This window comes from Gracilinanus agilis, chromosome 3, assembly GCF_016433145.1.
Source record: "Gracilinanus agilis isolate LMUSP501 chromosome 3, AgileGrace, whole genome shotgun sequence".
NCBI classification, from domain to species: Eukaryota; Metazoa; Chordata; class Mammalia; order Didelphimorphia; family Didelphidae; genus Gracilinanus; species Gracilinanus agilis.
Window position 1 is genome coordinate 620,115,441 of NC_058132.1, and position 16,286 is coordinate 620,131,726.

A 16,286-nucleotide genomic window follows, 5' to 3' on the forward strand; every position below is an offset into this window, starting at 1 on the left:
TCTGGGCCAGTTAATCCTGCACTTGGCAGAACTACAGTAAAATGCTCCCTGGATTGGCTCAGACGGCGGGGAAGGGATCGGCGACGGGGCCAGGCGCCCGAGCAGGCTCTTCCTCCGGGGGCGGCGCACGGCTGGCCCGAGCCGGGAGGACGTGGGGCTGGCGCGGCAGGCCGGTTCCGGTCTCGGTTCTAGGTTCGGTGGAGCCTTTAGACGAAGGACAGATGTTTTATCCCCCAAAGACGCTTCTTTGGCGGGCATTTAGGATGCCTTTTGTGGTCTCTTCTGTGGCTTTCGTGTCCATAGATGAAGTCTGGCTCTCTGAAAGCCTCCCCCAGTCCCTTCACTCAGGAGGCCCAGAGATCCCAATCAGAACCGGAATCCCGGGCTCAGGTGAGGTAAGGGGACAGGCACGGGCTATTGGCCAGGTCTAATCCCTGCCCCAGAAAGAAGGGAAAATTCACTGGTTCAATGACACTGAACTCCCTGTAAGTCTCATCTACCTAGAAGAGCGAAGCAACCCTCTTCAAGCGTTGGTTGGTGTTTCAATGTGTTAAGGAAAACCTCTCCATCTTAACCCCCCCAGCACAGCCGGCCTCTGGGGTTGCAAGGCTGGGTAGGCCCGACCCCATGGCTTCGGGACACCCTGGGGAGGATAAAACACACTGTAGGCAAACACAAACATTTCTAAGTTTTTCTTTCACTTCAAAGGCAGCCAATCCTACTGAGCTAATTGGTCTAAAGCCCAGATAGAGACGCTGATTACACAACACGCGGGGTCTTCAAGAAGCGACGATGCTTTATTTTCTTCCCGGGTTTGAGCACAGGACAAATGGACAAAACGAAAGCTCAGCCCCTTAGTTATGCTCACATTCGTTCAACATTTGCTCTAATCAATTATCTTGTTTCATGCAGTAAGAAAAGGACGAGATTCCTGTTATGCAGAAGCAATCAGTTACAGTGTGAGGCTCTGATGTCTGGGGAACATTTCTGATTTTCAGAACTGATCGTGTGCTCGGCTATTACATTTCTCTGGTAATATGCTGGGCTTTGACCCAACAATGAAACTTTACACATTGATGGCCCAGCTATCCCCGGATACCGCATTCTTATATTGCACAAGCTGTCCTAATTGCAAGAGAAGGAAGATATTTACTTGTGGAGCCAGACAATATTGTTCTACTTTATTAAACATTAAAGCACAAATGGATGTTCCCTACGGAGGACTAAAGGACACCAGGGGAAGAGAAAGGGGGGCTTTTCGGGGAGGCTTACACCACACAGCCCCATTTTCACAAAAAGGGTTCGACATTGATTTCTAGAGCAGAGCACGGCATGGTCAGCTCAAATTTGGTAATAACGTCAGGATGAAGGACTCCAAGTTTCCCGACACTTTGACCCTTTGCAAAGACCTCGGCACATCGTCCAGGGAAGAAGGCAGAGCCTGAAAAACAGAATGAGAGAAAAATCAATGTTTCTCCAGGCAAAAATGTCATTAGACATTTAACACTGAGAGCACATTTAACACTGAGAATATGAGTTTGCTTTTTAAAAAAGTGATTTTTTCCTCAATCTATTGATCCTGAGAAGATGGTGTTTCTCTGCTACTACAGTTTTTTAAAAAGCAGTGGTTGTGATTTCACCCAAGCAGCCCCTATAAGGAAGAGCGAGAAAGAAAATGAGATAAGAAAACCAGAGATCCATGTTTCAGGTTAATGAGACCCTGGAAAGAATGAAGGAAGGATAGATGGAGAACTATTTGTCAAAAGATGCCTCAAATACCTCTTTGCCCAAATTTATCTAAAAGGGGTGGAGTTGGCAGGAAAATGGTGGCTGTTTCTTACTGAGACAAGGAAGAAATCAGTTATATAGTGATATGCTCAAAATTATATAAGTATGCTGCTTTCTCTCTAGATTAGTTATCATCACATCAGAAAAAAAGAAAAAGAAAAGTGAAGAAGCCCTCTCCTGAAAACATTAGAAGTTTTGAAATAGGTTTTCCCCCCATACCATCTAATATCCTTTACTATCTAAAACGTCACTGTTTTCTACCTTAAGACATTTACAAAGATAAATCACACTGTCATCAGAGTTGAAGAAAACTGTCATGTCTGATTACATGCCATGTTACTAGGAACGTGACCAACATTCCTCGTCTGGAAAAGAGCTTTCAGAACAATTAGGAGTTGGGGGTTGGAAGGGGGCATCTTATATGAGACTATAGCAAAAGAACAACCCCAAAGTAGTCTGGGTTTCTTCTCTCATTTACCTCAAAAAAGGGAAGAAAGCTGTTTCTCTCTTTGGGTTTTCATAAGCCAGTTTATTGACAGTAGCTAACCAAACTAAGAGCTCTCAGGAATTTTGATGGCAGTTTCCTTTTTTAACTTATCAGAACTGTCTGTAATCACTAGATAACTAATTGTATTCGGGAACTTTGTCATCACTGATTGCTTTAGCTATTGGGGGAGAAATTTTCCTCATCTCCAACCACTACCTTGGAAAAAAGGGGGCAGGCCAATAGTTTATGACTAACCAGAAACCTTTATTGGCATGAAATTTAAAAACTCCGTGTTCAGGGGCAGCTGGGTAGCTCAGTGGAGTGAGAGTCAGGCCTAGAGATGGGAGGTCCTGGGTTCAAACCTGGCCTCAGCCACTTCCCAGCTGTGTGACCCTGGGCAAGTCACTTGACCCCCATTGCCCACCCTTACCAATCTTCCACCTATGAGACAATACACCGAAGTATACAAGGATTAAAAAAAAAAAAAAAAAACAACTCCGTGTTCATTGTGATATCTAGTCAATTCTAGTCAATGAGTAGTTTTTGAAATACAAATGAGATCAGACTATTGAATGAGATAATATTTGTAGGATGCCTGGTACATAGTAGGCACTTAATGAAAGTTCCTTTCCCTTCTCCTTTTACATATGAAATAATAAAAATGTAATTTCTTTTTAATAATGATTCTAAGATCAGTGTTGTTTAGGAAATTAGGTTTACAAGGAAACTTGCTAATGTGATTTGGATGCAGAAGGGCCTTGAATGTTATCTAATCAAATCCTCACAATGTACAAATAAGTAAACTGAACCTTAAAGAAGAAAAGAGATTTGTTCAAGGTCACACATCTAGTTAAAGACATAGAACTTGGGTCCTTTTATTTCACTAAAACAATCTAATAGGAAAACTATAACCAAAGGATAACCAACCTTGATATAGAAAACATACCAAGGGGAAGATGGTATTTCCAGTTTAGCAGTGGAAGACTAATATTTCAATCAAGGAAGGAAAAATATATTTTTGAAAATCTCCTAATGCAATCTGAAATGCAAAAAGGATTCCCCTCCCTATTCCTTAACGCTGAATAAGACTATCTTGCTGTTTATTAAACAAGAATTTTGTACTTTCAATGAACTTCATCTTAAATTGATTAAATTTTGTGAAAAAAAAAAAAAAACAAACATAAAAAAACCCTGTACTTTAGAGGGCCCTATTTATATACGTATGCTAATCCACACTGAAAAATAAAATAAAAAGCAAATGCTATTCTACCAGGAAATAAATAACTAGGAACAAAAACTGGAATTCATTATAAGGAGACTTGCTGGTTGTTGTAAGACGCAAATGTTACTTAATTGGTTAAATGAATGAATGAAGCATTATGGTGTGTTACTTCTCTCGATGAAAGGCCAAATTAAAAAGCAGACAACTTCCAACAAAGCAAAAAATGCCCATACTAAATTGGGAAATGAAGTCTGTGTACAGTCACATTAGGCAGTGCAATCACAGAATTACAGCAAGTTGCTATCTCCCTGGCCCCTTTAGACAGGATCAGGAATCGAACACTTCTCACAGGTTTCTTATTGACTTCAGTTTGTAATTAAATAACAGAGTTGGGGCTCTGCTGTCAAACACACACACACACAAACACAAATACAAATTGAGACACACACACACAGGCATTACTTTTGAACTGTCTGCCTTCATTCTCAGAAAGAAAAAAAAGCTTAAGTCAAACAAAAAGGACTCTAGCCTTTTGCCTAGAGCACTTAAACTAGAAATGCAATCCTAGAAAATGAAGCAAAGTCAAACCAACCAATCAGCCACATTTTTGGTTTAAAAACAAACAATCAATCAAACAAACAAACAAACAACAACTATAATAGTCCAAATAAAACTTAGCTTAAATAAGTCCAAATAAGCTTAGCTTTCTGGGAGTTTACACAGAAGGAGAGGCAAGAGACCTCCTTCATCAGCACAAAGGGAGCATATGTATAAGCCATTTCCAGAGGAAGAACCATGATCACAAATCATTCATGGCAACAGAAAGAACACCAAGTAGCATGGCTCAGCCAGGTTAATATTGTACTAAAAACATAACTAGGACCAAGACACATGTAAATTAAAGACTTTACACAGAAAGGAGAGGGGAAAAGAATGCTATAACTCCTTTAAATGCTTTAAATATGGGGCGAGGCTTTTCAAATACAGAAGGGAGGTAGCTGAAAGTTTTGGGGAAGCTTTCCTACCATCATACGAGAAACATACCTTGTAAAACTCAAGGGAGAACAAAGGCGTAATAGTGGAATTAAGTTGCCAGTTAATGATTAAGAGAAATAGTGTTATCTGATGGATAAGATTTCAAAATTTAAAATACCAGAATAAAGATAAAGTTTGGTTTTCTCTGTGTTGAGGCTCTTTTTGTTACTCATCAGATAGAAGCTGAAGAATTTCTGGGGTATGAAAAAAGAAATGATCAACTTCCCTACTCTTCCCCTCAAAGCCCTCTCTCTACCCAAAAAAATCCAGCTAGCTCACAGTCTTCTTTTCCTTCCAGTTTCCAGTGTTGTATTTAATGGTCAGCTTTCCTGGTATCCATTACAGTAAAATGGTTTACCACATAAAACGGATTTCAGAAAGGCTGTTCTGTGTTGAAATACTACATGGGATCCCAGACCAAAGCCATGTAGCTTAGCACAAATAAGAATTTAATTTCTAAGACTTAGTGGGGTGTAAATAAGTCCTTTAATTAAAGCTTTTGTAGCATCCCCTCAACATCTATAATTGTCTTTCTTTGCTCAGACAGTAGGACCACTTTGATGACCTTGGGGGTAATTCTTTGGCCAGTAATCCAACACAGTACCTAGTCTTTAGCACATTTTCTGGCTAATTGACCTTCAAAGAGCTTGGTGAGCTCCCTATCCTGCTGGTTGCCAAACACCTTTCACAGTTTCTTTTTGCACCCTTCTTTCTTTTAAAGTAATATTATAGGCCCAGAGTTAAGATAAGCTCTACACATGCTCATTCCTATAATTCCATGAAGCATCGGAAGTTGAGGCTTAAGGAAGTAACTGAGTAGGGCCCCTAATTCTCAAAGCATCAGAGTAGGGTTATCAAGCATGAGGTTATGAATTCCTTAATCTAAAACCCCTTGCCACTGACTGTTAAAGTAATTCATTTGGTAATTTTTGGCTCATCAGCAAATGGACTACTCACTCACAGAATTTACGTAATCATTTCTTCACAGTAATAACACTAATAATAATATTAATAATGTTCTTATATTCAATCAGGAATATAATATAAAAACTTTTTCACCAAAGTGCTAAATACCTTGGGAACAAATTGAGTAAATCAGTATTTAAAAAGAGAAAATACAAACTACATCCATAAACAAAATTATATGATGGTACAAAGACCATAATGGCTCATGAGAAACTTGCTAAATTAGTTGGATCTACTACAAGGTGGAATAACAGGTAGGTTAACAGAAGGACACACAAACATAAAAGTGTACTGCTCTCCCTCTCTAACCTACCATGCCATCACATACACTTCTCAGGGCAAAAATTCTGGCTCTATTTTGTGAACTGACTGTATTTAAAATCTTTGCTTTGAATTAGCCTTTCAACTTGTCATGGTATAAGAGAAAGACAATAATTGTTTAATTTCCTTCCAGTGGAGTTGGACCTGTCCAAATAAAAATCCAAATAACCCCCTTCCAGTTCTCTAGGAGCTAATGACTTATCTTCAGAAGACTCAGGAAAAATCTTACTGACCAACCCCAAAAGGGAAGCTGAATTCCTCCACATGTGTCTTCTTTACTATTTTCCCTCATTTATTTCTAGGTAAATAATGGTTACAAGGAAACTAGAGTTATCCAATTCTTCATCAGTAATCATATAGGCTATCAACACACCAAAATGAACATCCTTTTTCTATAATGTTTCTAGGGAACAGAAAAGATGGCATGTAAAATTCACCACACCAAACAGATCACACACACCCCCTCCCATTGCAGCCTAGGTTTGAGCATGAAATGCATCTATTAAGAGCAGCTTTTCTCAGAGCAGAAGTTTTATGGACTCATTTGGGAATAATGGAGGTTGCAAAAAAAAGGAAAGAAGAAAAAACGTGAGAAACAGAGAGGCAGAGAGAAAGTAGTTATTTATGGAGGAGTAAAACCCTGGGAATATGGTAAGGGAAAAACAGAATTGGCCATTATTAAGATATATCCCCCAAATGGGGTGTATTAAATTTGCTCAGATTTCAGAACTACTTTGTTTGGGAGAAAAGTGCTTCTGTATAGATTATTTAAATTTGTAAGTGGAGACTGAATTCCAACAATATAAAGCACCATTTTTTCCCCAGACTTACATCTGAAGTGAAATATTTATGGTCCTTCAAGTCTTTAAAGTGTAGTAGACCTAATCCCTTGAGCTCAATGGCTATCTTTCATCCTTTTCTGAACATCAAAAGAAAGAAAAAGCCTTTACAAAACTTTACAGTGCTAATCCGAACACACCTGCAGATGTCATTAACTCTTAAAACGAAGGCAAATGGAACAGAGAAAAAAATGAGTACCTCCTTAAACTCCTGGCTTTGAATTAGGCTAGAAGTGCTGTGCTAGTGCTCACAATTAATAATGTGGCAGTATGCAGCAAAATTCCCATTCAATCCAGTAGTAACCTGGTAAGCCTTTTTCTACAAATAAAGGGAGGCTAAGTTTACTGGCTCTGACTCGGTCCACTTCCACCTTTCTAGGAGCATCCTCCCCTCCATGCTGGGAAACAAATCATCTCCTTGTAACCAAGGGAAAATAACTAGCATTTCTTCATCTTGAAATGTGTGAAGAAATCTGTAATTGACTTTCATGGCTGTCACTTTTCACATTATTTAAAAGAGAAAATTAGTTCATTAACAGTGCAATTACTAAACAATTAAACAAAAATATTAGAGTCAAACACCCCAAGCTTTCACTGTTAAGATCATATGGTATAAAACTGGATTTATTTTAGAAAATGAGCCAACAGGCTAGTAAAGCCAACACCCTACAACCAGGGGATTATATTGCTCCGCCTCCACTCTAGCCACCCCCCCACCCCTCGCATATTCCAAACCTCAAGAAGAAAACAAAGTATGCTAGCAGGTCTTCACCATTACCCATGAATGTGTCCTTGTAATCTGCTTTCTTTTAACCTCTGCCAGACTTAACTTTCTGCCCTAACACGGCATACACCATGCTCACAGGCACTTCTAGTGGACCTCTCTTCTAAGGAGCATGAGTACTGCTACCTCAATAGTCCTGCTAACCAGACAGCCTTTTTTTATGCTCTAACAAACCTTTCAATGACATTTCACACTTCTTCGATCCTCAGAGAATCATGGAATCAAAGAATGCCGGGCTAGAAAGGTAACCAACCTAAGCCCTGACTCCACAGAAAAGGGAGCTAGTGGGCAGACAGTCCCCAATATCTTGGTCCCCAGTATCTCTGTTCCCATCATCTCAGTCTAGAACTCTTAATACTCTACTATGTTGCCTTTTCTAGGCCAAGTTTTTAAAAATTCTAAATAAATATCATAGGATTATCCTCTTTTCCTTAGCCAGTAGATATTTCCTAGCTTCATTGGATTTAAGCCTTTGGGAACAATATGAAATAAAAAAAGCAATTTTTATTACTTCTATCCCAACAGTGAAGTTAACGAATAAAAACAAAATAATTCTGGGTGAAGGATAGAAATTAAAGAGTATGAGAAACAACCTCTACAATTTATAGGTTGGATTTTGGGGTTTTTTGCTTATTGCCACTGCAAATGCAATCAGAATTGTGTAACTTTATACACCAGGAGGTCATTACAGAAAACATTTTTAGTTTAAGAACAAGATCTATATGAAAATTAATGTATGAAGAAAGAAAAAAGGGGATCATTATACAAAGACAGGATTAGTTCCTTCTCTATACTACCTTTTCTGTCTAGAGGAGATAGCAAATAAGTATTCAATAAGCCTTGCCAGACCACTGTGAAGTAGATATATTACAAATGGAAAAAACGGATGCCCAGAGAGATTTCCTAGGAGACTTCTTGCCCAAGGCTACTGATGAAACTAGAGGTGATGACAGATACTGAATCCATGACACTGGCCTATAAATAGGGATGGCCAACTTGAGGTATGCAAGATGATTAATAAGGCTCTCGGGTTTCACTAATGTCTGTAGGACCACTTCTGATATGAAAAACAAGTTAACTCTAAAAAGCGACATGTAAAAATATTCAGTCTTCCCAACCTCAAGGAATACTCAAAATATTAATCCAAGATCACAATAATGTTAGTTAGATCACTGAGCCCAGGGCAGGGGGGAGAAGATGGCCAGTACTAATCTAGTGTTTTCATATATTCTGCCTGGTGAGCTGAGCTGAAGGGTGATCAGCTGGACTTTCTCTAATAGCAGTTATAGGTAGTTATAGGGTAATCAAGCAATTTCTCTTTCTTATCTCTTTCCTATATTTCCCCTTCTTTTACTATATTCTCATTAAAATTTAAATTATTAAAAGCTGCTCTTTTATTTTTGTCAAACCCCTAATTTAACCCTTACATATTCAAAACATAGAATGGTTTAAATAAGTGATGGACAAACTACAGCGGCGGGCCAGATGTGGCCCCCTAATATGTTCTATCCTGCTGCAGGACATTATTCCTAATCTGACACAATACAATGAAACTTCAAAAGAGCTGCCTTAGAAACAAACTGACAGATGAGCATTTCCTTTCCTTTGGCCCCCTCTTTAAAAAGTTTGCTCATCACTGGTTTAAATCATAGAATGTTAGAGCTAGAAATAATCTTAAAAATCTTCCAGATCAGCCCTCTGACTATACAGATGAAAAAAACTGAAGCCCAAAGAGGAAAATAAATTTGCCAAAAGTCACAGTGAGTAGCAGAATCATAAGAATCTAGTTCTCTGACTCCCAGCCCAGTAGTATGGCATGATGCTTCCTCAGATACTTACTGACTGTGTGGTTTTGGAAAATTCAACTAACTTGGTTAATGTTTCCTTATCTGTAAAATGGGGATAAATAAATATTTACTTAACGAAGTTGTTGGGAAGATAACATGACACGTGTATATATGTGCATACATGCACATATACACACACACATAATCATATATACACATACATAATCATTGGGTAAAAGATTTAGAACTGGAGGGGCCTCAGAAGTCACAAGGTCCAACCCCTCGCCTCTAATTTTAAAGATGAGAAGTACCTTGCCCAGAGTCACACAGCTAGCAAATGTCTGTGGTAGCACTTAAACCTATGTTTTCATAACTTAGTCCAGCCCCCTATATATTAAACCATCCTGCTTTTTGGATGTTTTGTGAACTTTAAAGTGCTATAAAAATATTAGTTATCTAAAAAAAATGAACTGACCTTTTTTTCCTATCATCTATATTTACCACTGTATTCTCCCCATTGTCCTCTGCCACCTGTTTTATAACAAAATTTAAAAAATAAAAAGTTTCACAAAACTAACAAACATTTTTTTAAAAAGTCTGAAGTTATAGGCAATAGTTCATACCCGCAGACCCCTATTTCTATAGTAAAGCAGACCAGGTATCCTATTCTTTGGGGCCAAGGTTGGTTATCCTGACTATTTTGCATAATTTAAGTATGATTTTGTTGTTGTTCTTTATTTACACTGTGTAGTTACTACATAAATTATTTTCTTGATTCTTTTTACTTCTCTTTTCATCAGTTTATATATATTTATCATATTTTTTTTTAACAACACAGCAATAATCCTAGGCATGAACCAGTTTGTTCAGCCATTCCCCAACTGACGGACATCTATCTATTTTGTTTCAAGTTCTGTTACAAACAAAAAGTGCAGCTATAAATATTTTGGTTTATATGGGACCTTTACTTTTATCACTGCTATCCTTGAGATATATATGTAGCAAATGGAATGTCTGGGTCAATCAGTATGGACATTTTAGTCATTTTCTTTGCATAATTCCAAACTGCTTTCCAGAACAACTGCAGCCTTTCACAGCTCCACCAAATTATTAATATTTCTATCCATAAGCCAGGAGCATTCTTGTATTTTGTCATCTTTGCTAATTTGCTGGGTGAAACCTCAAAGATGTTTTGATTTAGGTTTCTTGTAATATTAGTGATATTCCTTCACATGGCTGATAATGGTTTGAAATTCTTTTGAGAACTGTTTATTCATAGCCTAAAAGTTATCTGTTGTTATTTTGATTTCCATTACAATTCTATTTCTCTAATAGCTAGACATGGTACCTCATTTCTGTTCACCTTGAACATGAATTTTTAAAAATGTTAGTGAGCAGTAGTTTTTTACTAGCAATAATTTTAACCACAAATACACTAAAATATCTGCTGATCATATCCTCTAAGGCAAGGATAGAAATTCAATTCCACCCAATGGCAAATACATTAAGACAAAAAATCCTAACATAAGGAATTATGCCTGAGACTTACATTTAATACAATCTGGAAAGAAGCCCTTTGCTCATAAGATAAATCCCCAAACTATCCTAAGTCCTTAGAGATTGAAAAAGGGACTCCTTCCTAGAGATAAGCCTTATATTTTGGTGACTGAGTACAAAGATAACAAAACATAAATTCTTGTCAAACAAGAAAATACAGGATTATGTAAGAATGTACAATACATATAATGGGAAATGCTGGCACTGTTTTCAGAAATAATAGTCTTCATTTCATTTTGATGTTTAATAGAAATGACATAACAAAAATGACCAACAAGGAATCAGCACACAGGAGAAGTAAAGAGATAGATGGTAAGAGAGCCTGTGGTGAATTCAAGCTGCCTGGCTCAGCTGAAGTTCTTTCCCATGTCCTAAAAGTGATGTTAAATGTGATGCAAATAGGAAAAAGGTAACTATCCTAGGTTTCAAAAAAAGGGCAAGAAAACAGTTTGCTAACTATAAGCCAGTGAGAGCTTGGAAACTAAAACTGATCAGGATAGAGACAGTTGGGGAACATCTGGAAGAAGAAGTGATTACCAAAAATCAAGAAGCTTCATCAAGAGCGGATCAGGACAGACTAGCCTCATTCCCTCTCTTGACAGTACTACTAGATCAGCAGATGGAGGGAATTATGTGGATAAAGTTTAAGTGAATTTAGCGAAGCTACTGACCAGATATTCTTAGAGAGAAAACAGAGAGAAAGAGATTAGATGATCAGAAGGGTTCCAAACTGGTTGGATGGTCAGAATCAAAGAGTAACTGTTGATGGTTCAGAGTCAACATGTGTGGCAGATTTCCAATGAGACACCACAGGAATTATTACTTGGTCCTATGCTGTTCTAATATCTTTATCAGTGACTTAGAGATGTTATGTTCATCAAACCTGAAAATGACACAAATATGGGAGGTATTGCTAATACAATAGATGACAGAATCAAAATCCAAAAGGATCTAGAGCACTGGGCTGTATCTAATGATAGAAAATTTTAAAAAAGTTAAAAAGCCTTGTATTTGAGAACAACAAAATCATCAACTTCACAAATATAAGACGGGAGAGACACAGACAGTGCCAATCGGTCAAAGCATTGGGGAGTTTAGTGTATTGCAAACTCAATATGAGTCAGCAGTAAAATGTAGGGGCCAATAAGGTAATATGATCCTGGGTTACAGTAAGAGGGTCATAGCTTCCCGAAATAGGGAGGTGAGAATATCACTGTATTCTGTCCTCATCAGATCTCACTTGGAGTATTACTCTCAGGTTCTGGGTATCCTGGCTTAAGAACATTTTGAAAATCTGGAGGGTATCCATAGGAGGGCAGGTAGAATCTTGAACAGTTCATTATATGTGAGAATTGTCTGAAGGAACCAGGTATGAATAGAATGTAGTATATAAAAGACTGAGCAAGGACATGATAGCTGGCTTCAAGTATTTTAAAAGCTGTTCATATAGAGAACAGAATAGATTTTTTTCTGTTTGGTCCCAAAGAGCAGAGCCAAGAGCAAAATGTGGGAATTTTAAAGAGGGATAGTTAGGCCAGATATCAGGAAAAACTTAACAATGGAAACTACCCCAAAAGAGGGTTAATTGCTGCAAGAAGAGATGAGTTCCCCTCCTTGGAGATATTTAAGCACAAACTGGATGACCCCTTCCAGGAGTAGTTGTTATAGTGGGGATTCCTTTGGTATATGAGCAAAGAAGCAAATCTGGTAAAAGACAGAAACCATAAACATTGATGGAGTTGTGAGATGACAGAACACACATGGCAGAGCTGTGAAGTGGTCTAATTTTCCTGGAAAATAATTTGGAATTATCTGAGAAATCATCAAAGTGTTCCTGCTAATTAACCTAGTGATCTCACTACTGAGAATATAGCCCAAGGAGATGAAAGACATTGGAAAAGGTCCTATCATATTGATAATAGCACTTTTTGTTATAGCAAAGAAGATGGAAACATAATAGTTGCTTACTACTTGGGGAATGGCTGAATAGAATGTAATAGAGAATTAGTGATGATGAGGAGGACTAGCATTTATATAGCACTTCAAAGCAATTTGCTCTTCTTACCATAACTGGGAGGTAAGTGGTGTTATTACAGAGGAACCTTTTCTAATGTGTACCTGAGGGCAGCTAGGCGGTTCAGTGAATAGAGAGCCAGGTCTGGAGATGGGAGGTCCTGGCTTCAAATCTGACCTCAGACACTTCCTAGCTGTGTTGCCTAGGGCAAGCCACTTGTCTCAACTGTCTGGCCATTATCACACTGCTGCCTTAAAACCAGATATTGATTTTAGTATCTATTTTAAGTCAGAAGGTAAAGGTTAAAAAAAAGTACGAATCTCCTTTGTGTAGGTCTGGTCCAGGAATATCTTTCTTTTGTGTCATGTATATTATTTCATATGCAACCAGGAGAATGTGATGATAACGTTCAAGTGTAATATGTTATTGGATAAAATAGTTTATTGTAGTCTTGTCATTCTTCCAATTTCATTTTTAAATGCTCTCCGATGATCAAGTTTAGTTAGTTCTCTCACTAAGCTTCCTATCAGCCTGTTTTCCCCTCTACTGCTCATAATCGTTCTCCATCCTACTCAGAATTAATGGATGAGTTCATATTCTAAAGTAGTGTTGCTTCTGTTTGCTACATCTTTCCACTTAACAAGGACAGTGTTTTCTATATAAGAAAATTTCTAGGTTCTTTTGAACTCTGAATGGCAACTACTCTACACTGGTTACTTTTTTTTAAAGCTTTATTGATGCTATTTTTTATATTGCTGTCACTTTCTAATACCAACCCCAATAGAACTCTCTCTTGTAATGAGAATGGAGTTTGTGGAAATGGATGAGTTTCCCCAAGAAATGTGTAAAGAGAGACTAAAAACCATAAAGTGGCCTTAACTAAGCCAATCATCTTGGCCTATTCTCTCCTATAGGGGTTCTTAATCTTTTTTTGTGTGTCATGAATCTCTTGGGCAATCAGGTGAAGCCTACAGACTTCCTGGATTAAAGTTTTAAAAGAATAAAATAAAATATAAAAAGGATTACAAAGGAAATCAACTCTATTTCCTCCTCATCCAAGTTCATGGACTCCCTGAAATCTCTCACCCTCGCAGATGCACAAGTTAAGAACCTCTGCCCTTCTATAAAGTGGTCTGAATAAGAGAAATAAGTACTAACTTACCAGAACATAACAGCTCACATTTATCTAGCATGTCAGACTCTAGTTTCCTCAGTTCCATGAGGGAAGCAGGGCAAGTGTTATTAACCCCATTTTACAGACAAGGGAAATGATTCTCAAAGCTATATGACTGCCCTTGATCAAAGAACCAATGAGTGTCCAAATTCTAAAACCTGGTGCCTGACTTTTAAGTCCAACTCAGACTCCACGTATGTATGAATGAGAGCAGAAAAAAAAAAAATTATTTGTACTAGGCAGGCTGTGATTTAAAACTAGTAATGTTTTTTTTTTACAAAGAAAAATAATTTCCTTAATACTTGATATTAAAATTTCCCAAGTTCTAGCATATTACGTTTTGGGGGGAATATTTACTGACAGAAAATGACTTAAGAAAATAACTATGATTTACAGACAACCCTTAATAAATGGCAAGCTATTAGCTAAGTAATGATATAGTATCAAGATTTATCATACCTTAAACTACACCTTTCATTTAATTAATAGGGAGTGGGATAGAAGGGAAAGAGGAAGGCACTTAAGCTTTTAGAAGGCAATGGAATTATACAACTGTGCTAAGATGATTAATGAAACAAATTTTTTTATAAATTATGATTTTTTTCCCCTAGTAAAGCTCTTGTTACCGAGCCAGGCAATTAAGTTACTACACGCTCTAAAAGGAAGGAAGGACAGATTTGGTATAGTCCATATGAAGACAAGTCACAAACTCTTCAGAGCCTCTAACCCCAAATCCAGACGAGCTGTTATTACTTATATAACTATAAGTTATTCAACTAAATTGCCTGTAAATGTGCCTTTTGTTCAAAGGAAGAGTGACTTCTTGGTATAAATCCAACTTGGTTGTGAGCATTATTTTGTGTGTATATACTGCTACACATACTACCAACTGCTCAGAAGAAAATCACAGATCTTATTATTTTTTAAATTTTTATCTTCTGTCTTAGTATCAATTTTGAGACAGAAGAATGTCTTAGTGACTTGTTCAGGGCCATAGAGCTAGGAAGTCTTTTATTATTTTAAAAAGACAACAGGATATCAATTACCCATGATCCAAATGCCAATTTTCCCATTTCTATCAATTCAAGGGGCAATGTAGTATAGTGAGAAAGTCTCAGAATCAGAGTTTTGTTCAATTCTTGCTTCTGACACATACTGGCTGTGTGATCCTGGGCACGTCACTCATTCTATCACTGTTCTAGGAAAATTCTCTAAGACTACACGTGTGAACCTGTATTAGGACAGGGAGACAGGAAGATTCCTCATTAGCAGATACCAATAAAATCACAGATCTAGTAAAAAAAAATCTTTATGGGGACAATACCCTGAATAGATCCTAGTCAATGAAAAACTATTTGGAATTATGCAAGTATTTATAAAATTATTCCTTTGCTTTGATCTAGTGGAAACTATCTGTGTGTTCCTTCCATACCAAAGGCCAGGGCTTTCATGACTGATCAAAAGAATTTCACCTTCTGGTGGCCAATCTTCTGATGATGAACTTTGTCAAATTTAGCTACATTGTTCTTCAGATGAAATTTCAATTCAATAAAAGGAACTTAAGTAGGTACAAGGCATGCACATACCAAGTCAGAAATGTAAACACTCTGAGCCTTCAAGGAACAACATTCTACTGAGGGAAATGATACAGAATCGTCTCAGGGATGCAAGAGATCTCAGAACCATGGACCTTTAACTAAGAATCCCCTGTCTAATATCCAATTACAAGTGCTCAGGCAGGTGACTTGACTTGAAGACCTCGAATGAGGGGAACCTTCACCTGAAGAGAAAACAATGAGAATCCCATTCCATGTTTGTATCCTGGAAGTTTTTTCTACATAAAGCCTACATTTGACAAGGAAAAAAAAAGTAAATGCAAGATAACTTCAGGAGGGATAGAGTATTCACAACTTCAAAAGGAAGTATATAGTGAGGAGATCAGGAAAGGTTTTGAATAAGCCATATCTGAACCCCTGAGAGAAGCTAAGGAGTCTACAAGCCACAGAGGAGGCAAGAATATATTCCACACACGGGGAACTTACTACCTGTGCAGAGGTATTGAGCCAAGAGATGGAATAATGGGTTTGGATGATAAAAGGAGTCTAGCTTACATCTAGTAAAGGATGAAAAGTATTGTGAAATGAACTGGGAAAGGTGAATTGGAGCAGAAGTAATAAATATCAACAAGAGGAGACAGTATTTGCATTTTATCCTGGAGGCAATAAAAAACCCTTGAAGACTTTTTTTTGAGCAGCAGAAGAACTCTACCAGACCTGTGCTTGAAGAATTCCACTTCAGTAAAATGTGTTAAG

At 37.7% G+C, this 16,286-nt stretch overlaps 1 protein-coding gene across 2 annotated transcripts in view; it reads right to left on the reverse strand.

Moving 5' to 3' along the window:
* Window positions 1–778: 778 nt before the first annotated feature.
* Window positions 779–16,286, reverse strand: part of FARSB (phenylalanyl-tRNA synthetase subunit beta) — a 79,762-nt gene continuing 64,254 nt past the window's right edge. For both annotated transcript variants that reach the window (XM_044670786.1, XM_044670785.1), the window contains one exon: window positions 779–1,441. In XM_044670786.1, coding sequence (XP_044526721.1) covers window positions 1,290–1,441 — 152 coding nt within the window. In that variant the 3' untranslated portion in view covers window positions 779–1,289. The remainder of the gene's footprint in view (window positions 1,442–16,286) is intronic.